Source organism: Bison bison, unplaced genomic scaffold (genome assembly GCF_000754665.1).
Source record: "Bison bison bison isolate TAMUID 2011002044 unplaced genomic scaffold, Bison_UMD1.0 scf7180017864034, whole genome shotgun sequence".
Classification (NCBI taxonomy): Eukaryota; Metazoa; Chordata; class Mammalia; order Artiodactyla; family Bovidae; genus Bison; species Bison bison.
The window spans coordinates 5,597,556-5,619,178 of record NW_011494606.1 but is presented as its reverse complement, the minus strand read 5'-3'; the positions used below and the strand labels follow the sequence as shown (position 1 = coordinate 5,619,178).

Sequence of the window (21,623 nt, the reverse complement as noted above, 5' to 3'; positions counted from 1 at the left end):
AGTTCTGCTCACCATGGCGGGGAGAGGAGAAGGCCACGCTCCTCTCAACCCGGCGGCTCCCACAGGAAAAGGAAGTGCCTAGCACTCCCACCCCATATGTAACCTTCAGCTCGTCCCCCAGCCTGCCCCGCCTCAGAACCAACTCAAGGACATAAAATATCTCTCCACCACGTTAAAACAATAAAAATAGCATATTATTTCTTCATATATGTCAAATTACGGTATTTATTGACTTCCAAAGCTAAAAAGGGCTCTTAGAACCCAGGGACTCCTTTTCGCGGAGTAATCCATGAGAGGCCGTGGCCAACTCTCGCGAGACGAGCGTCTTTTCCCCTCAACCAGTATAATTTATTGTAACTTTTTCTTACGGAAAGGGGAAACTATTGGAACCAGAGAAACCGCTCTGTGCTATAAAACAATAGTTTAACTGTAGAATGGAGCCTGTTGGATGGGGGTAAAAGTAGTCCCGGCAAGGAAGTCACGACCCCGTACGTCAGCGCCCGGCGCGCATTTCAGCTTGGCGGTTTCGGGTCTTCAGTCAAACTGGGGCGCGATGTGGTCGGGGGCTAACCGAGCTGCTGAGGAATTTTACGCTGGTCTTCTGCAGTGAGTTGTAGCCCCTAGTTTTGGCTTGGCTTTGGCCACAGCACTTCTCCCCTGGGGTATCTCGATCCCCGCCCCAAGCCTCTTGCCGCAGCCTTGGGGATTAGCGCCTTCCCACTTTCCACCGGCGCGAATTTGTAAATTGAGTCCGCTTTCCCGGGATCTGGGAGCAGCAGAGAGGCCGGTTTTCTGCCCCATTGTGAGGTCGGCCCGGTAGGCCCTCTTGCTTATAGTCTCGTATAGAAGAAAACGTGTGCTTTGTCGCCGGCGGTGGATGGTGACGAATTTTACGAGAGGTGTATTATTCAATCTGATAATGCACACACAACTTGTGATATGTTAGAGGCATCGAACAGGTTACAGGAAACTAGATGTTGATATCGTTCGCCTTGCTGGTGTGAAACGTGTTTTATAGTTTATTCAAGATAATTTTTTGAGCAACAGTTATAGCGATAACGTGATGGTGTGTCTGCTCTTCAAGACACTTGTTTTACAGTACCCTAGGACTTCGTTTTATTCGTATAGTGAAAGTGAAGTCGCTCAGTCGTGTCCGAGTCTTTGCGACCCTATGGACTGTAGCCCACCAGGCTACCCCATCCATGGAATATTCTAGGCAAGAATATTGGAATGGGTTGTCATTTCCTACTCTAGGGCATCTTCCCGACCCAGGGATCCAACCCGGCTCTCCCGAGTTGCAGGCAGACTCTACCATCTGAGCCAACAGGGAATCCTCATATAGTGAAGTACTAGTAATAAAGTGGATTCCATCCAGTTCTGTATCCGACACAAAAATCTAATCCAGTAGTTCTCAAACTTGAGCGTGAATCAGAATCACCTGGCAAGTTGCCAAAACAGATTGCCGGGCCCACTTCCAGAATTTTTGATTTAGTGGGCCTGGGTGGAGTGGGATGAGATGGTTAGATAGCATCTCCGACTCAGTGGACATGAATCTGAGCAAACTCTGGGAGATGTGAAGGACAGGGAAGCCTGTGTGCTTTAGTCCATGGTGTCACAGAGATACAAGACTGAGGGACTGAACAACAGCAGGTTCTGGGTAGGGCTAAAGAGTGTCCCTTTCTAATCAGTTTCAGGTGAAGCAGATACTGCTGGCCTGACATCACACTTTGATAACCAACTGCTGTAATCAAACCCCTTTTTCTAAATATCATACTTTTTCATTATTTGTCTTCATTGCTTTTTATCCTGCTTATAAAAGTGGTAATGCTTATCAGTTTTTTCAACATTGTAGAAAGATCACTAGCTTCTTTTTTAGCATTTATTTATATTTGTTTATTTGGCTGCGCCAAATCTTAGTTGCAGCCCCTGAGATCTTCATTGCCACGTGTGGGATCTTTAGTTGCGGCTTGTGGGATCTAGTTCCCTGACCGGTTTGAAACCAGGCACCCCCTGCAGTGGGATCTGGGAGTCTTAGCCACTGGATCACCAGGGCGGTCCCTCACTAGCTTTTTCTTTTAAGGCAATGGCAACCCACTCCAGTACTTTTGCCTGGAGAATCCCATGGACAGAGGAGCCTGGTAGGCTGTAGTCCATGAGGTCACTAAGAGTGGGAGGCAACTGAGCGACTTCACTTTCACTTTTCACTTTCATGCATTGGAGGAGGAAATGGCAACCCACTCCAGTGTTCTTGCCTGGAGAATCCCAGGGACGGGGGAGCCTGGTGGGCTGCCGTCTATGGGGTCGCACAGAGTCGGACACGACTGAAGCGACTTAGTAGCAGCAGCAGCAACAATATGTTGGATAGCTTTCAGTATGACAGCCTGTTGATCTGTTTTTAATGGCTCTATAATATTTCATTGTTTGGCTATTTTATGTTTATTTAACCAGTCCCTTGTTGATAAATTTTATTTAGACTCTTTGGTAATTCTTTCATAAGTGTTAGTATTTCTCTCCACTTTGAAGCATCAATTGTCTGTGTGTCTTCTCTTCAGTCTCTCATATTACTTGTGTAGCCACCTGCCTACTGGAAATTTCCAAATGAGACCTCAAACTCATTATCTGCGAAACTGAATCCATCTGTTCCCTGCAGTGTGACAGTTTCCTGAATTCTGTCTCTGAGTTAAGAGTTCCAAATCCAAGACTGTCATTTGGTTCTATTTTCCGCCACCTCCATCCCATCTAGTCAGTCACCAGCTGCCTTTGTTTTCCCTCCATCCTGACTGCTTTGTTTACCATCATCACTTTTTTAAGTACTACAAGTTATTCAGTTATTTTCTGGCCTCCAAGTTTATCTCTCCACATCAGGAGGTCAGGGAGATTTTCTCATTTAAAATCTTGTAGTGAGCTCCTCTTAGCTTTCAGGATACAGATTAAGCCCTCTAGCAAAGTCCCTTCCTGTGTGCCACCACAGCATCCTGCATCCCCTCTTTGAGGCTCATCACCCTGTATTGCAGTTGTTGGCTGCAGTCAAGACTGTGAGCCAGGAACTATGCATTTGTTTTATATCTTAGACATTTAGTAAGAATTGTTGACTTAAAAAATGCACAACCTAGAATTACTGTTATTCAGGGGCCTTACTGAGTAGTATAGCCTGGCAGTCAGCTTCAGATAGCTCTAAAGAACTGTTCCTAAAAGGTAAGGGAGGAGCCAGAATACATAAGAGTTTTGCTGGGGGAAGTAACAAACAAAAATGTAGTTGAACATCAAAAGTTGACTACTAATCCCAAGAACAGACATCTCAAGTTAATGATTATAGTGCTTTTCCACTTTGGGGAAGGTGTGGGAGTCTGGGCTCATTGAAATTACTCCTTTGGTGTGTATGTTAACTGTCTAGTCCTGAATTCTCCTCAGGGTGCACCAAGGTAGCTGCAGTGGCTGATGGCAGGCAGTATTGGTGGTGTATCAGAAAGACAGGCAACACTTTTTTGTTCACAGAGTGCCTGCCCATAAAACACATACTGGTGAAATGATTATTGAATGATGGTTAAATGATCCTTGAGTTACGCATGCATAGAGATAAACTTTTCTCAGGGACTTACCATGGTGGTCCAGTGGTTAAGAATCCACCTTGCAATGCAGAGGACATAGATTCAATCCCTGGTGGGGGAACTATGATCCCACATGTCTCTCGAGCCGCACACCTACTGAGCCCACGCACTCCAGACCCAGAGAGTCACAACTAGAGAGCCCACATGACCCAGTGAAAAATCTCATGTGACTCAACAAAGATCCTGTGTGCTGCAACTAAGACCTGATACAGCCAAATAAATAAATATAGGGGGGAAAGTCGCAGCCTTGTCCAAAATGGCCACAGTGAATCAGTCACAGGCCTCATTTTTATTTTGATGAGTTACAGAGTGAATCAAATAATGGCATCCTGAAACTATTCTGTGGGTTCCTTTAGGACTCTAAAGATTCTTTTCTCTTAGAATGTAGATCAAGCTGATGTGCATTTTTAGTATCTTTATAGTTTACATGCTTTGGGATCAACTTTTTTAATATATGTAATTTTACATATTTATTTTTGGCTGTGCTGGGTCTTCGTTGCTGCTGGGGTTTTTCTCTAGATACAGTGAGCAGGACTTCTCTGGTTGCGTGCGAAGGCTTCTCGCTGTGGTGACTTCTCTTGCTGCAGAGCACAGGCTCTAGGGCGCGTGCGCTTCAGTAGTGTCAGTTCCTGGGCTCTAGAGCCCAGGTTCAATGGCTGTAGTGCATGGGCTTAGTTGTCCCAAAGCATGTGTGATCTTCCCAGATCAGAGATTGAATCCACGTCCCCTGCATTTGCAGGTGGATTCTTTACCACTGAGCCACCAGGGAAGCCCTAGGATCAACTTTCTTCAATAAAATGATAATTAGGATGTATCTTAACATTTTGTGCTTCCATTTTTAAAATGTTTTAGCGTTATCCAGTTTACTAATTTTTTGGTGTCAACTCATGAAAACAGGGAGGATAGCAATAGAAACTCAAGGCCTGGGACCCTTAAATAACTTCTCTATAATAACCCACTGATTTCAGTTATTTTTGCTTCCCAAAAGTCATGTCGTAAATTACATTTTAATAGTAATTGATACTGTGTTTTAAAAGTTATACGAATAGAGATGGGTGACCTAATTTCCTGCTGCCTCTGAGAAGCAGTTGTACCCAGTTTGGGGCAGCTCTCTATCCTTTTTCTCTGGCTGTACTTAAGGACATGTGGGATCTTAGTTCTCCAACCAGGGATCAAACCTGTGCCCCCTGCATTGAAAGGACATAGTTTTAACCGCTGGACCGCCAGGGAAGTCCCAAGGGGCAGCTGTCTATTAATCTTTACCACATCTCTTTTCTTATTAACCTAACGCTATTTTTCTGCTTCTCTTTTCCCAACTGTGCCTTAGTGCTGTCATGAGTATTCTGAATTTTTAATTTCTCTCAATAACTCCAGAGTTTAAATGACAAAATACTGTAGCTTTATTTTTCACATGTGTTTCTGCATTTTAGGGAATTTGATGAAAATAAAAAAGGAATCCGTAAAGACCCATTTATCTATGAGGTATGAACAATTTATTTGGTTTTTAAACAAGTCAGTCATCCTAAAATTGTTTTTAAAAGTTGAGTTTATCAAAGTTAATTTACATACATTAAATTTCACCCTTTTAGAGTACAGTTCTATGAATTTTTACAAATGTATTTAGTTGTATTACCACCTCCGTAATCAAGAACATTCCTATAATCTCCAAAAAATCTCATGTTCCTTTATATTCAACCCTTTCCCCCGTTCCCTGGCAACTACTGATCTGTTTTACATCTGTTTTTTTGTGTGGCCTTTTCCGAATGTCATATAAATAAAGCCATATGGTTTATACCTTTTCTGTCTGGCTTTTCTCAATAAGTATAATGAATTTGTTTTCTGTTTTTTTTTTTTTTTCCAATGGCCATGCCACATGGCATGTGGGATCTTAGTTCCCCAACCAGGAACTGAACCTTCACCCCTTGCATTAGAAGTACAGACTTTTAGCTGCTGGAGTCCTGAGTATAATGCATTTGTGATTTGACTGTGTTGTTGTGTGTATCAGTAGTTCATCCCTTTTTATTGTTGAGTAATAGTCCATTGTATGAATGCAGTTTGGTTATCCATTAACCATTCAGACTGGATTGTTTCTAGTTTTTAATAGTTTTGAATAAAGCTGCTATAAACATTCGTGAATTAAGCATCTAACATGCCAGTGTTCCATAGGTAAAACTTCCCATAGAACTTAATCCTCTAAAACAGTTAACAAACTAAAATAAATTATGTCTAAAAGACTAGCTGAGGATATCATTTATGACATCAGTGTCATAAATGATAGGGTTAATATCCATGTATATGAAATATATGAAAAGCTCTTAAAACCAATAAGGAATAAAGATAATCATAATAGATGAATAGGTAGAGGATAAAAATAAGTGTTGGAGAAGACTTGTTGAGTCCCTTGGACTGCAAGGAGATCAAACCTGTTAATCCTAAAGGAAATCAATCCTAAATATTCATTGGAAGGATTGATGTTGAAGCTGAAAGTCCAGTACTTTGGCCACATAATGCAAAGAGCCGTCTCACTGGAAAAAAACCCTGATGCTGGAAAAGACTGAGGGCAGGAGGAGAAGGTTGGGTGGCATCACTGACTCAATGGACATGAGTTTGAACAAACTCCAGGAGATAGTGAAGGACAGGGAAGCCTGGCGTGCTGCAGTCCATGGGGTTGCAAAGAGTCCGTTGGACACAACTTAGTGACTGAACAACAACATTTCAATCCACAACAGTATTCGATCAAGAATGAAGTAGATATGAGGCTCCCCTGGTAGGTAGTTCAGTGGTTGAAAATCCATCTGCCAGTGTAGGGATCACGGGTTTGATTCCTGACCTGAGAAGATCATACATGCCCTGGAGCAGTTAGACCTGCAGGCCACAACTGCTGAGCCCGAGCCTCCTAGAGCCTGTGCTCTGCACTGGGAGAAGCCACTGCAGTGAGAAGCCCACGCGCAGCACTGAAGACCTAGTGCAGCCAAAAATTATTAAACCAAAAGAGTTCAGTAGATCAGAGTAACAAAGCATCCTTTGCTCTCTGTACTTGGTGTCTAAATGCTTCAATTTCCAAACTAAGAAATTAAATAGGTTTGAGTAATGAGATAATTGTCAATAATAAGCATATTAGCGGCTGTTCACCATCATTAGTGATCAAATAAATGAAATTTATAAAATAACAAGATAGTATTTTTTGCTAGTTGAAATGGTAAAAAGAATGTAAATAGTGTGTTGACGTAAAATGAGAATGTGAATATGTGAATATGACATTTGAAAGGCAATTTGACAGTATCAATGTGGTTTTAGATACTCATCTTAAGAAATTAATTAAAGGGGAAGTTCCCTATTGGTCCAGTGGTTAAGACTCCAAGCTCCCACTGCAGGGGGCATGGGTTCATCCCTGGTTGGAGGAGCTCCACATGTTGTGGGGTGCCGAGGAGGTAGTAATTAAAGAATATTCCTTATCAGTTGTTTATTATAGCATATAATTTGAAAATGCACAAATGTTGAATAATACAGAATTAATTATGTGATGGTAGCTCCATGGTACTAGACAGCCTAAAAAAGTTTAATGGCATGGAAAGAAGTTCATGATATAAAACTGTTAGAATATTCTATTTATTTAGTAAGCAAAAATCTATTGCATTATCAAAATAATATATTTCTATTTAAGTAGGTTTATTTATATGTCTGGGAAAAGATTAGGCAAAATATACACCAATAAGACTAATAATAGTAGTGACTACTCTGGCTATGCGGGTCAAGAAGCCATAGTTAGAACAAGACATGGAACAACTGACTGGTTCAGAATTGGGAAAGGGGTACATTTAGACTGTATCCTGTCACCCTGCTTGTTTAACTTCTATGCAGAGTACATCATGCGAGATGACAGGCTGGATGAAATCACAAGCTGGGATCAAGATTGCTGAGAGAAATATCAGCAACCTCAGATGTGCAGATGATACCACTCTAATGCCTGAAAACAGAGGAACTAAAGAACCTCTTGATGACAGTGAAGAGGAGAGTGGAAAAGCTGGCTTGAAGCTCAACATTCAAAAATCTAAGGGACTTCCCTGGCCGTCAGTGCTCCCAATGCATGGGAGCTGGGTTCAATCCCTGGTCAGGGAACTAGGTCCCACATGCCATAACTAAAGGTCAAAGATCCTGCATGCCACAACCAAGACCCGGCACAGCCAAAAAATAAAAAGTCTGAGATGATGTCATCCGGTCCCATCACTTCATGTTAAGTAGAAGGGGGAAAAGTGGAAGCAGTGACAGATTTTATTTTTGGGGGTTACAAAATCACCAAGGACTGTGACTCTAGCCATGAAATTAAAAGATGCTTGCTCCTTGGAAGGAAAGCTATGACAAACCTAGACAGTGTATTAAAAAGCAGACATGTCACTTTGCTGACAAAGATCCACATAGTCAAACTTACGAATTTTCCAGTAGTCATGTATGGATATGAGAGTTGGACCATAAAGAAGACTTGAGCGCCAAAAAATTGATGCTTCCAAACTGTGCTGAAGAAGACTCTTGGGCTACAAGGAGATCAAGCCTCAAGAAAAAGGACCTCAACCTTGAATATTCATTGGAAAGACTGTTGCTGAAGCTAAAGTTCCAGTACTTTGGCCACCTGATGTGAAGGGCTGACTCGCTGGGAAAGATTGAAGGCAAAAGGAGAAGGGAGCAGCAGAGGATGAGATGGTTGGATAGCATCATCAACCTAGTGGACATGAATTTGAGCAAACTCTGGGAGATCATGGAGGACAGAGGAGCCTGGTGTGCTGCAGTTTGTGGGGTGGCAAAGAGTTGGGCACAACTCAGGGACTGAACAACAACTCTGGTTAGTAGAATATAGATGAGTTTTATCTGTTAGCTATCTGTTTTCAAACTTTTCTACAATAAATGTTTATTGTAATTGGAATGAAGAAATACACAGTACCTATAAAGTGAAAAAGTTCTAAATTTCATGGAACAATCAAAAAATAATGTTTAGTAAAGAGCTGATTTTATGGTTCCTAACAGTAAATCCAGGATGATTAGGGGAAGAGGATGTCAGTGTGATCCTAATTAAAAGGCCTTACAAGGCAGGGTGCTCTCTAGGTGGGCCTTGAAGCATACAGATACAAAATATAAGAGCTAGATTTTGTTGTTGTTTTGACCACTCTAGGCTTGCAAGGATCTTAGTTCTCCAACCTGGGACTGAACCTATGCCCTCTGCAGTGAAAGCTTGGAGTCCTAACCACTGGACTTCTAGGGAATTCCCCAGCTAGATTTTCTCAACATGAAAAACAACATGGGCAAAGAAGAAATGAAATTGTATTTTTAAAACATTAGTCTTGTTCACATTCTCTTTTTCAGTTACTTGCACAGAACTGGTGTTTATGTGTTTAAATATTTGTACATATATATGTGTATCTATAACATTGCTGGACCTTAATATGTTTTTAATAGGCTGATATTCAAGTGCAGTTGATCAGCAAAGGCCAACCAAACCCTTTGAAAAATATTCTACATGAAAATGAAACCATATTTATTGTGGAAAAAGTGGTAAGTAGTGCTTGGGCTTTGTGGCTAATTCTTAACAGCCAGGTTTGGTTTCTGAGGGATAATCTCAAATGTACACATTTTCATGTCAGCGTATTAGTGTGGATTCTAACATCTTTTAGTGATAAGTAGAGTGCTGTCCAATAGATAATGTGAACCACATATGTATTTAAAAGCTTTCTAGTAGCCTCAAAACAAAAAGGTGAAATTAAATTTCATACTGCAAAATTTACTTTTTCTTTTGTTTAGTTGTGTGAATTTTAACACACTTATACAGTCTGGTAGTCATCACCATAATCAGAACACAAAACGGCTCCATCACCCCGAAAACTCCCTCGTGCTATCCCTTTACAGTCATTCCTTCTCCCTCACTGTAGCGTGGTCTTTTTAAGAGTGTCATGAATGGAATCATACAAAAGTGTATAAACTTTTGAGTCTGGCGTCTCTCAGTGTAATAATGCCTTTGAGACTCATTCAAGTTGTATGGGAGAAGGCAATGGCACCCCACTCCAGTACTCTTGCCTGGAAATCCCATGGACAGAGGAGCCTGGTGGGCTGCAGTCCATGGGGTCGCTAGGAGTCGGACAAGACTGAGCGACTTCACTTTCACTTTTCACTTTCATGCATTGGAGGAGGAAATGGCAACCCACTCCAGTGTTCTTGCCTGGAGAACCCCAGGGACAGGGGAGCCTGGTGGGCTGCCGTCTATGGGGTCGCACAGAGTCGGACACGACTGAAGTGACTTAGCAGCAAGTTGTATGTGTTTAGTGGTTCTTTTAGTTGCTGATCCATCCCTGATCCAGAGAGCTAAATAAACAAGTAATATGATCATTTTTGTACAAAGTCCTATGTGAGCACAAGTTTTCTTTACTGTAAATAGCTAGGAATAGGATTGCCAGGTCTGAAATTATGTTTATAGTTTTTTTTTAATCTAATGTTAAACATTTCAATAATTAATGTAAAACTAAAAATGAGATTTTAAGCTCTTTTTTTCCATACTGCATCTTCAAAATTTGATATGGATTTAACACTTAAGTCTCAATTTGGTCTGGCCACATTTCAGGTGTTCAAAAGCCACATGTGACTGGTGGGTGGCTACTGTTAGACACAGCATAAGTCACTCTGACTCATGAATTTCTACTTTACTTTTCTCTTGTTAAATCTAACAAGAGGGACCTTCTTATTTTTTTCATCACTTTATAATTACATCCTTACACCTTTGTGTTTTAAATAGGGGAACCATTCTGGCCGAGCAGTAGCAGTGGTTTTGGTTGAGTGCTGATAATGCTGTCATTTTACAGTTACTTTGGGGCCAGGACCCATTCTTTGGGTCTGTCGTTTCTTGAAGTAGATAGAAACAGGATACAACAGGGGAAAGTGGACATTCCTTTAGAAGGAATGCCTCTGTTTGCTTTAGGACCTGCATGCTGTCTGGATGGGGATTGGGATGCATGAACAGAGAGCACTCTGTTTTACATACTACACGAAAACTCCTTTCTGAGGAGGGGACTGCTTTATTTGTTTTGTATTAGTGATGCTTATCTATGGTGGACAGATGCTTGGAAAATAATTATAAGTGAATTATGTGGCTGAATTTAGACTTATGAGAGAGAAAATGTGTGTAGAGCAAAAGCTGAAAGATGAAAATGAGTTTCTAGGGAAAGGTAGAGGAACAGAGGAATTTGTGGAAATTGGTTGAGATACTAGTGAGAAAACAGCTTGGAGTTGTGAGGACTTACCTGGAGTTCAGTGAGGTCCTGGCATTCTTGGATGGAAAACAATTAAAATGGCCTTCATTTCTGCAAAGCTCAATAGAGCTTACAGCATGAGTTTTAGATGGATAATACTGAAAAGTAGAATGGAAGGGAAAATGACATTTCTTGGATACTTCTAGGAACTATTTGGAAACACAGGCCTAGAAGGGAATAAAATCTAGAATCTGGCAGAAGAAATTCAAAGTTGAGGATACATCTAGGTCAGATAACTATTAAGTATTCACTGCTAGAAGACCTTAGTGGACAAGAACTTGAGTTTTGAAGTCAGACTACCTAGATTCAGGGGCTTCCTTGATGGCTCAGTTGGTAAAGAATCCACCTGTAACGCAGGAGACCCCAGTTCCATTCTTGGGTCAGGAAGATCTTGTGGAGAAGGAATAGGCTACCCACTACAGTATTCTTGGACTTCCCCTGTGGCTCAGCTGGTAAAGAATTCGCCTGCAATGTGGGAGACCTGGGTTCGATCCCTAGCTTAGGTAGATCCCCTGGAGAAGGGAAAGGCTATCCACTCCAGTATTCTGGCCTATAGAATTCCGTGTACTGTATAGTCCATGGGATTGCAAAGAGTTGGACACAACTGAGCGACTTTCACTTTACCTAGATTCAAATGTGGGTTTTGCCGCTCAGCTGCTTATTCTATATAAGCTGTTCAGACAGCCACTAGCTCAGTTTTCAGTCCATAAAATAGGGTTATTAATAGGATCTTTCTCAGGGTTTTTATGAAGAATAAAAGAAAGCTTGGAACAGTAGCTGGTACATAGTACATGCTCAGGAAATGTTATTTCGTTTAATTTTTGTTATTATTGGCAGTACTGAGCTATTTCACTACTTAAACACATGGATATGAGAAACACAAATGAGAGCTGAGAATCTTAAGAGGAGTAGACTTAAGAAGTAAGGGCTGTGCATTAAAAAGAATGAAATAATGCTTTGCAACAACGTGGATGGACCTAGAGACTGTCACACTGAGCCCGAGACACAGTGACTTGGCTTGCACAGGCTGCAGGGCTCTGCTGGCTGCTGGAAACCCTTAGGATGTGTCTTCCTGAAAACTAACCAAAGTTGTTGCTGTTGTTTTAATTTTAAGAATTCTATTTGAATATCTTTCTAAAAGATAGGTTTCTTCCTTAATATAATATACCATTGACTCCTGAACAACACAGGTTTTGGGATGCCCCACCATCTGTGTTGTTGAAAATCCTAGTGTAACTTTACAGTCGGCCCTCTGTATCTGTGGCTCTACATCCACAGATTCAACCAATCACGGACTGTGTAGTACTGCATTAAAAAAGTCCACATGTAAGTGCACCTGCCTAGTCCAAACTTGTGTTGTTCAAGAGACAACTGTATTGCATAGTATAGTTTAGTATATACTACTACTAGGGCAGGGAGGCCTGGCGTGCTGCAGTCCACAGGGCCACAAAGAGTCGGACACGACTGAGCAACTGAACTGAATTACTAGTATAGTATGGTATCAGTACTAGTGTTATAGTATGCAATTAATATTATAGTATAGTGAAATTGGAACAATATTAGAATTATAGTATTAGTACCAGTATTATAGTGTAATATAATGTAGCATAGAATTACTATAATATAGCAAATCAATATAGTCTGGAACCATATACCCTATATTTCTGTAATAATGAGGTAATTAATGTCAGCTGCTGTAACAAATCCTGGAGACTTAGAAAATGAGTAGAAAGGGCTATGAACCTTCAAGTTTGGGGAATGACAAAATCAGGGAGTCTCCCATGGGTTTCCCTTGGTGTTTTGTATATAATTTTGTACATGGTAGAGCACTTCCTTTTCTGATGGTGTCATATACTTCCTTTATCAGTAGCAACGTAGATCAATATCTTCTTATTGGACAGTGGAAATACTTCTGATGAATGGTGAGATTTATTAGTACCCCGTTGGTTTCTAGCTATGATTCCTGTCCTAACCCAATCATTTTGCACTTCAGGGTCTGGAAATCAGTACATTGTTCTAGCATAGTGAAGAGTTGACTTTACCATAGTGTTCTCTTACCTGGTTAAATAATTAAATGTTTTTAAAGCCTTTAGAAAAGGAAGAACCAAGTCCTATTGAAGAGCTACAGTCTGAAGACACTGCTATTTCTGATCTCTCTACTGGTGAAAATGTTGGCCTGCTTGCTTTACCAATTGGGAGAGCCAGGTAAGTTTTTCTTAACATAGTGGTGAAGGGTAGGATGTAAACTCACCAGGCAGGCTACAGTCCATTGAGTCGCAAAAGAGTCGAACACAATTTAGCAACTAAACAACAAGAAATTGTTATAAACATTGGGAAAAGCATAGGTATTTAGCCCAGATCCCTCTCTTTCTCCTTCCCCACCTGCTTGATGGATATACTTAATACTCAGGATAGTTCTAAATACTTGACTGTCTCATGGGTAACTCAAGTGTGACTAAGATGATTACGGTGATCTGCCTTTTCTCCATCTCCTTCTACTGTTTAATGTTGTTGCTTCGTAATTGTTTTCCTTACTTCTAATCTGGTTCCTTGCCAATCTTTTTTCCTCACTCCTGCCAGAGTGGTTTTATGAAAGCCTGATTGTGTTGCTTCCATGTTTAAAAAGCCTTCCATGGTCCTTTTGCCTCGTGATAAAATCCAGATTCCTTCTGAGTGACACATAGGACACAAAGGAACCTTCAGCCTCCAGTCCAGGGCCCAGCAGGGATTTGGAAACACGCGGGGTACTTTGTGATCGTCACGATGACTCAGGGGCGCTGTTGGCCTGAGCCGTGGATGGTAAATGTTATGCAATGCCTGGGGCTCTCCTGTCCAATGACGAATTATCCCACCCGCATGCCAGAAGTGCCCCTGTTGGAATCCCTACTGCCTCTGTCTGCTTAGCTACCCTCCCCGCTCCTACCATATGACTTTCCGTCTGCCTGGTCTCCCTCAACTCCAAAGCCAAAAGTATTTGCTATCAGGGAGTCCTGGAGGATCTGGTCATATATATAATACTAGAGAATAAGGGGTCTTCCCTGGTGGTCCAGAGGTTAGGACTTCGCCTTCCAACGCAGTGGGGGTGCGGGTTCGATCCCTGGTCGGGGAGCTAAGACCCCACAGCCCTCCTGGCCAAAAAGACAAAGCATAAAGCAGAAGCAATGTTGTAACAAATTCAGTAAGGACTTTAAAAATGGTCTACGTTAAAAAATCTTTAAAAAAAAAATACTGGAGAATAAGGACTATAGTAGTATTCAAAGTGACTTTCCTTCAGAGAGGGTTTTTTGTTTTGTTTTGCTGTGTAGAAACTTTTAAAATCTTTTGTAGTTGAGCACTCTTTAATGGCTTCTTGATTTTAAGTCCTATTTTTTCTTTCCTCTCCCACAACTTGAGAATTTTTTATTCACGTTGTTTCCTCTAGCCAGTGTTTGTTTGGATTCATCCATATGCTTATCATTTCTTTGCTCTCCATTTCTTCTTGCATTTCAGACCTTCCTTCTGGGATTATTATATTTCTTTTCTGAAGTACAGTCCCTTAGAAATGCCTTTTCTGAACATATGTTGGTAATAAATTTAGTTTTCATCTCTGAAAATTTGTAAGCTGTATTTTTGGGTAACTTTTAATTCTGATGCACTCTGAAATTTACAGAGAAGTGTAAAAGAACAGTACAAGAACTTCTGTGGACGCTTAACCAGGTTTCACCAAAATTTACATTTTGCTGCCTCTGCTTTGTGATTCTATGGCTTATTCCTCCTCCCCTCTGCTCCTCCTCTTATTCCTGTCCACACCTCATCTATATAACCACACACACACATTTTTGTAATGAAATATTGACAGTATGTTGGAGACACTGTGCTCTTTTACCCTTGAATACCTCACGATGTATTTCCTAAAACCTAGTACCTTCTCTTGTATAACCACAAGTCATCAAAATCTGGGAATTTAACATTGTTAAAATGATACTATCTGATTCACAGACTATATTCAAATTTTTGTGTTCGGTGACTAATGACCTCAAGCATCTCTTTATGTATTTATTGACTTCTTCCTTCTCCCACCCCTAACTTTATTGAGAAGTAATTGACATATTCTGTTATTTCTTTTGCTTAATCTCAGAGCCTGCTTCCACTCCCATTGACCCTGTAGCCCCACCATACTGAACTCTCTGCTTGTAGTAGCTATACTTTGTCAGTTTTTGGTGTGTGGATCTTGATCTGTCTGGTGTGCCTGTCTCTCACTTCTTCTCCGGGTGAAACATTTATGTATTTTGCCACTTTATTTCCAAATTTTTGTTTCTGGGACACTGTGATAGTGTGATGTATAAGAAGAAGCATATTTAGTCTTGGTCCACTGTTCCTGGAACCCAGCTCCTAAAAACCTTTGGAATTTCCTAGGGATTGAGAAGAATAAAGGTGTCTTTTTTAATGCTAATGAAGTGGCTTTTGGACCTCCCGCCCCTCCCCCCCCCCTCCAGTAAATTATGGATAGGGGCTGGTTGCCTGGGGAACCAAGCCTGTGAGTAGAGGGTTGGAAGTTTGAGTCCCACCCAACCTCTGAAAGGGAGAGGGGCCAGAGTTTAAGTTTAGTCACCTGGTGAGGGGTTGGGACTCAACCCCTCCCTAAGTTCAGTCAGTCACCATTGTGACTATGTAATGAAACCTCCTTTAAAACCCAAAAGGAGAGGGCTTGGAGAGCTTCTGGGTCGGTGAACACATGGAGGTACGGGGAGAGCAGCTTGCTGGGAGAGGGCATGGAAGCTCTGTGCCCTTTGCCCCATACATTTTCCTTTGCTTCCCTTCTGTCTGGCTGGCTGTTCCTGAGTTCTACCCTTGTGTAATAAACTAGTAATCTAGCAAGTAAAATATTTCTCTTGAGTTCTGGGAGCAAATTAATTGAATTTAGGGAGGGGGTTGTCAGAACCTGTGATCTATAGACACATAGATGACAACTTGGACTTGGAACTGGCAATACAAGTTGGAGGTGAGGCAGTCTTGTAGGACTGAGCCTTTAACCTGTGGTTGCTGATGCTGTCTTTGGGTAGATAGTGTCAGAACTGAGTTGAATTGTAGAATTGCTAGTGTCAGAGAATTGCTTAGTGTAAGGAAAAAACCCCATTTGGGAATTGGTACAGAATGTTAGATGGTGATCAGAAGTGGGATCAGAGTCAGCATCGTAGCTATTGTTCATGATATCTTTGGAAAAGAAAACTTTTGACTGATCAAAAATCTCTACGTCTAATTTATTCTTCCTACTCTTGCTTGCAAGGCAGTTAATTGGATTTTATACCATGGCTCACAATCCTAATATGACCCATCTGAAGATTAATCGGCCAGTTACTGCCCTTCCTCCTCTCTGGGTAAGGTGTGATGGTTCAGATCCTGAAGGTATCAGTTGGCTGGGAGCTGAGCTTATCTCAACCAGTAGCAACATCACAGGAATTGTCTTGTACATGGTCACCTGTAAAGGTGAGAGCTCACTCCTCTTTTGTGGAGGTGTGTGTATTTATTTGTTTGTGTAATCACTGTTATTTGTGTACCACTGTATTTATTTGTGTAATCACTGTTTCATAGGTTTTACTAAAACTTGAGCACGAAGTGCACACAATGTAGCTTGTGTCAGCCACCACGAGTGTGCTCTAGTGTGTAACCTGCAGCATGTGGGAGACATTTCAGAGACAGATTTCCAAGAGTCTAAATAGGAGTTTATGGCTATTTTATTTGGGTTTCATTTCATTTACATGTGTGTATTTTTTAAAATTTTCATTGGAAGATAAAAAAGCTGAATATAATGATAATATAATTCCAGTGTCATAATAGGCATTTAATTATACTTTTGGTAGCAGTACTGACCTTTGTTCCACTTTCCTTGTTTTAAAAACATTTCATCTGTGGTTTAAAATTTAATTTTGATAGTTATTAATATTGTGAATTAGATTGTAATTTTCTAGCTCTAATGATGTAATTTTGAACTGTACCTGTAAAGTGTTTTTTTTTATCATGTCCTACAGTGGATAAAAATTTTTCTGTAAATCTTGAAGACCTAAAAAAGTCACACAAGAAAAGACATCACTTGTCTACTGTAAGTATTTCTCTTTCATATTATTTTCTTCTGACTGCTGTCAATCTGCCTTCCTAGTATAAAGGATTTTTTTCATTCCTAATAGGACTAGATATTTTTCTATAGTATCAAAATGTTTATTTTCATATCAGCTAATGACTAAAAATATATGCCTTTTAGCTAATCTTTGTGATGAAAAAGAATTGTCTCGTTTTTCCGTTTGGCACAGCACTTTTTCTTCTTGGGGAAAAGAATCAGTCGTTTTGATAATGGGCCTTTGGCCTTGTGAAGGTGCCGCTGATGGTCTGCTGAATGTCTCTTTACAGTTAACAGCCAGCGGCTTTGCCCGGTACGAGCTCTTTAAGTCCACTGCCTTGGATGATACAGTTGCTGCCTCACAAACCACGATCACTTTGGATATTTCCTGGAGTCCTGTGGATGAGATCCTTCAGACCCCTCCGCTCTCTTCCACTGCAACTCTGGTAGGAGCCAGCCCTGCTTTCTGTTGAGTTTACTCACTGTGGGTTTACTTTGAACTTGCTATTCCTGGACAGCTCTGAAAGGTTCAGCCTGAAGTCTCGCCAGCACAGCCAGTGAAGGTTTTGCCAGGTGGTCTGATCCGTCAGTTATCTACAGTGCTGTAGTTATGTAACTTAAGAATTTTCAGTGGGGACCCAAATGGAATCATCACAGTGGCTCATTATCCCTGCTGTTCTTAAAGAATGCAGATGTTGAGAACACATCAACAATCGTTGTTCTGTTCAGCCCTTGCACCCTATATTTACATTTCTAGGATCTGTCTTAAGAAATTATTCAGAATTGGTAACAAAAATACATGGGCAAAGATATTCAGTGCAGTCATACAGCTGTGTTTTGAAAATATTAAAAACAAAACCTGAATGATGTTTAGAAAAATAAATAGATTTCCTGATGAAATATTATATACATATTTTAAAATTATGATTTAAAATATCTTTAATAATGAAAGAAAATGCTTATTATTAAGCAAAAAAAAAAGCCCCAAAAGTACAAAATTTATGTACAGTGGGATCTCAACTATGGTTTTAAAAAATATGTACACAAAGTCCTGGGTAGTGTTAAGAGTGGTTTTTCCCAGGGTGGTGGGCTGGTGAATAATTACACAATTACATTCTTAACACTTTTCTTTTCCTGCAGTAGGTGCTGACATACAATGGCGTTTACTAATTTCTTTCAAACCTCCTCACCCCGCTTCAGCTTTTTTTGTTTGTTTGTTTTACTGAGGGGAGGGACAGTTGTTTTTGGTGTGTGGTAATGCTAAGTTTGTCATTGAGTCTTTTTTTTTTTAATTTATTTTTAATTGGAGGATAATTGCTTTACAATATTGTATTGGTTTCTGCCATATGTCAACATGAATCAGCCACAGGTATACATATGTCCCCCAGCTCCTGAACTTCCCTGTCACCTCCTACCCTGTCATCGAGTCTTGAAGTGTGTTTATATTTCTACTTCTTGTCCTTTTGGAAATTCAGTGACACAAGCAGGAGAGTGTGTGTTCTGTGTAGCTACAGTTGTATTGAGAGGGGTTGTGGTGGCCTGAATTGAGGTTTCTGTATTGGGATGGGCAGAGTCTATATTTCTGGGGAAGGCATACCAAATGGAAGTGTTGACCTAATTTTTCAATTCACTAGTGTTTTATGAAATATTTTTAAATGTGTGGGTAGTTTGAAATGCAAGTAACTGTGACCCTGATGGAGAAAAGATGGGATTACCAGTGAAAACTGACTCTGGGAACTTTTTAGAATATCAAGGTGGAATCGGGAGAGCCCAGAGGTCCTTTGAGTCAGCTTCACAGAGAACTGAAATTTCTCCTTGTGAGTATCCTTCTGGAATTGTTGAAATTGTTGAAATTGTTGAAATGCAGTTGTTACCTGCATTAGATCTCATATTTCCATAAAAATTTTTGCTAGTATCATTGTTATTTAATTTTGTGTTCTTCCAAATGTTACGTGCTTGGCAGTTGGGGCAGTTGTCCTTGCAATTAAAGGGAACATTTATCAGTGAGTTAGTAGTTAATAACAGTTCTTTCACCTTTTCTACTGAAGTATTTGGATTTTATTCATATGATGGATTCCCTACTTTCCAGGTGAGTCAGCTGCCAGTTTATTCCAAATGTGTATATAATCTGCTTGTTAATAACTGAAATTTGATCCTGAAGATTAATGAGCATGTGTTTCAAAAATTTTGTGTTTCAGTAATTTTAGCTCCGCTCTACAGATTCAATTCCAAAGGGGCGGGCAAGGGGGATTCATTTTAATGCAGAGGAAATTCTGTATGTCTTAAGTTGGCATACAAAGACAGTTATATCCAGTCACTGACTATAGTTACTTTTTTCTTTTCTTTTTTAAAGAGCTTTATTGATATAAATTATAGCCCATAAAATACTTTTGTTTTAAGTATAGAATTCAGTAGTTTTTAGTGTACTGACAGAGTTTGTACAGCCATGACCGTACTTAATTTTAGGATATTTTCGTCACCCCAAAAAGAAATCCCATACCCATTAACAGAAACCTGCCAGCCACTGATTCACCTTCTGTAGCGCTTCCTTCCTTTTTATTACTGAGTAACACCAGTGTAGAGGTGTAGTGTGTTTGTGTTTATCCATTTGTCAGTTAATGGGTATTTCAGTTGTTCTTACTTTTTGGCTATTCATGAATAATGCTGCCATGAATAGTATTTAAGTTTTTATGTGACATAGAGACTCTTAGGTGGGGTTGCTGGGTCACATGGTAGCTCTTTAACTACCTTTTAACTTTTAACTTTTTGTGTTTAACTTTTTGAGGAGCTGCCAGACTGAGTGGCTGCATCATTTTACATTCCCATAGCAGCGTATGAGGGTTCCAGTTTCTCCATATCCTTGCCTCCATATGCTTGATACTATATTTTTTATTGATGTTATAGCCATCCTAGTGGGGATGAAGTGATATCTCATTATGGCGGTGTTTTCTTGTTTTTTGGCTGCTTTGTGAGGCATTTGGGAGCTTAGTTCCCTGACCAGGGGTCAAACCCACACCCTTTGCAGTGGAAGTGCAGTCTTAGCCACTGGACCGCCAGGGAAGTCCCACATTATAGTTATGATTTGCGTTTCTCTGATGGCTAATGACATTGCACATGTTTTCATGTTCTAATTGGCTCCTACTTATTTCTTTAGCTTGATCTCACATCCTCCTCTGCTGCATTGAGCTCCCTGCTTATGGTAGCTCCCAGGCCATCACGCCATCGCTTTCTGGAGTGTGTGTCTCCATCTGCCCAGTGTGCCCTTTTCCCACCTCTTTGCCGGGTTATCTGTGACATCTTCACCTGAGACGATTTACTGATTCCCCAGAATAGGTTGTGCTGCCGTAGAACTTTACGCACACCCCTTGTCAGAGGGCTTATCAAACAGTAATTTCTCTACTCCTCTGCCTCCCCTACTAGACGTGAGTGCCAGGTACCTCATGGTGTCTTCCACTTCTACCACAGTACCAGGCATTTTTCATACTTTTACCTCCTCTCATTATTTCCCTGTTTGTGAAAAACTTGATACCTTTTCTACCTTTCTCATCTTTCTTCTTCCTTGAGAGCTTCTCTTTCAGGACCCTTCCCGTGGGCTTCTATCATACTTGTAACCTCCTATCTCTGCCCTCCTCTCTCCACCCCAGCAGAGGGCTTATCCATTTCGTGATTTGATGAATGCCTTTATAAGGGAACTCCAGACTCCTGTCTGTAAGCTGCTTCCACTTCCAATCTTTCCCACTTTCATCAGTTCAGTTCCCACTCTAGTAGAGCGTTCTTCCCTCCAATTCAGTTTGTCCAAAATGAAACTTGAATCAAATCTCCAGACTGGATCACTTTAATAAGCCCCTGATTTCTGTCTGCAGTTTCACCATTCCTTCCGTTCACAGGCTGGCAACCTTATCTGTTACTTCAGTAAGACTGAGTTACTGCCACAGCTGGAAGCTGCCATTCTGCTGTGTGCCCAGTATGTGGTGCTAGATGGTTCTGGTATGTTGCCTGAGGTGTCAGCAACTGGTAAATGGAAGAGCTGGCTTAAAACTCATTCAAACATATGTCTATCTGACTTGAAAGTCCAAGCTGTGTAATTAATGTAATCTCCCTTAGAAATTCACAGACTCTTCGATGTGCACGTTGCCATAATTTCTCCAAGTTCAATCCCCTGTATTTTTATAGATAGGTAGGATTTTTTTTTCTTTTCTTCTATTCCTCATATATTTCTGCCTATCTGTCTGTCTCTTTCTCTGAAGTATACTTTTTTTTCCCCTTTGAGGTTTCTTTCACTGTGCCTATCTTACATAAAGCCCCTATCACTTCCCTTCTGGACCACTCTAATGATCTTTCACTGTTTCTCCACAGGGACACACACTCTTGGCATCTTGGGCAGAATCATGCTTTGTGGTTTGGGACCATTCTACATGCTGGAAGATATGTAGCCTCCTTGCATGCGTGCCAGGTTGCTTCAGTCATGTCTGACTCTTTGTGACCCTATGGAACATAGCCCTCCAGGCTCCTCTGTCCACAGGATTCTCTGGGCAAGAATACAGGAGTGGGTTGCCATGCCATCCTCCAGGAGATCTTCTCAACCCAGGAATCGAACAGCAGTCTCCTTTGTCTCCTGTTTTAGCAGGCGGG

General features: G+C 40.8%; 2 protein-coding genes across 5 annotated transcripts in view; one reads left to right on the top strand and one right to left on the bottom strand.

The window, feature by feature from the left end:
- The window catches only part of RPL4 (ribosomal protein L4), a 4,785-nt gene extending 4,719 nt beyond the window's left edge, over nt 1-66 (bottom strand). Inside the window, exon 1 of the mRNA XM_010834534.1 lies at nt 13-66. Within this exon, the coding sequence (XP_010832836.1) occupies nt 13-15 (3 nt within the window). The 5' untranslated portion in view covers nt 16-66. The remainder of the gene's footprint in view (nt 1-12) is intronic.
- A 242-nt stretch (nt 67-308) lies between these two features.
- ZWILCH (zwilch kinetochore protein) overlaps nt 309-21,623 on the top strand; it is a 41,857-nt gene continuing 20,542 nt past the window's right edge. Inside the window, exons 1-8 of one of the 4 annotated variants that reach the window (XM_010834529.1) lie at nt 309-606; nt 5,039-5,090; nt 9,057-9,152; nt 12,984-13,102; nt 16,164-16,363; nt 16,906-16,976; nt 17,282-17,437; nt 18,737-18,808. In XM_010834529.1, coding sequence (XP_010832831.1) covers nt 449-606; nt 5,039-5,090; nt 9,057-9,152; nt 12,984-13,102; nt 16,164-16,363; nt 16,906-16,976; nt 17,282-17,437; nt 18,737-18,808 — 924 coding nt within the window. In that variant the 5' untranslated portion in view covers nt 309-448. The other 3 variants (XM_010834532.1, XM_010834530.1, XM_010834531.1) reach the window with 3 other exon arrangements.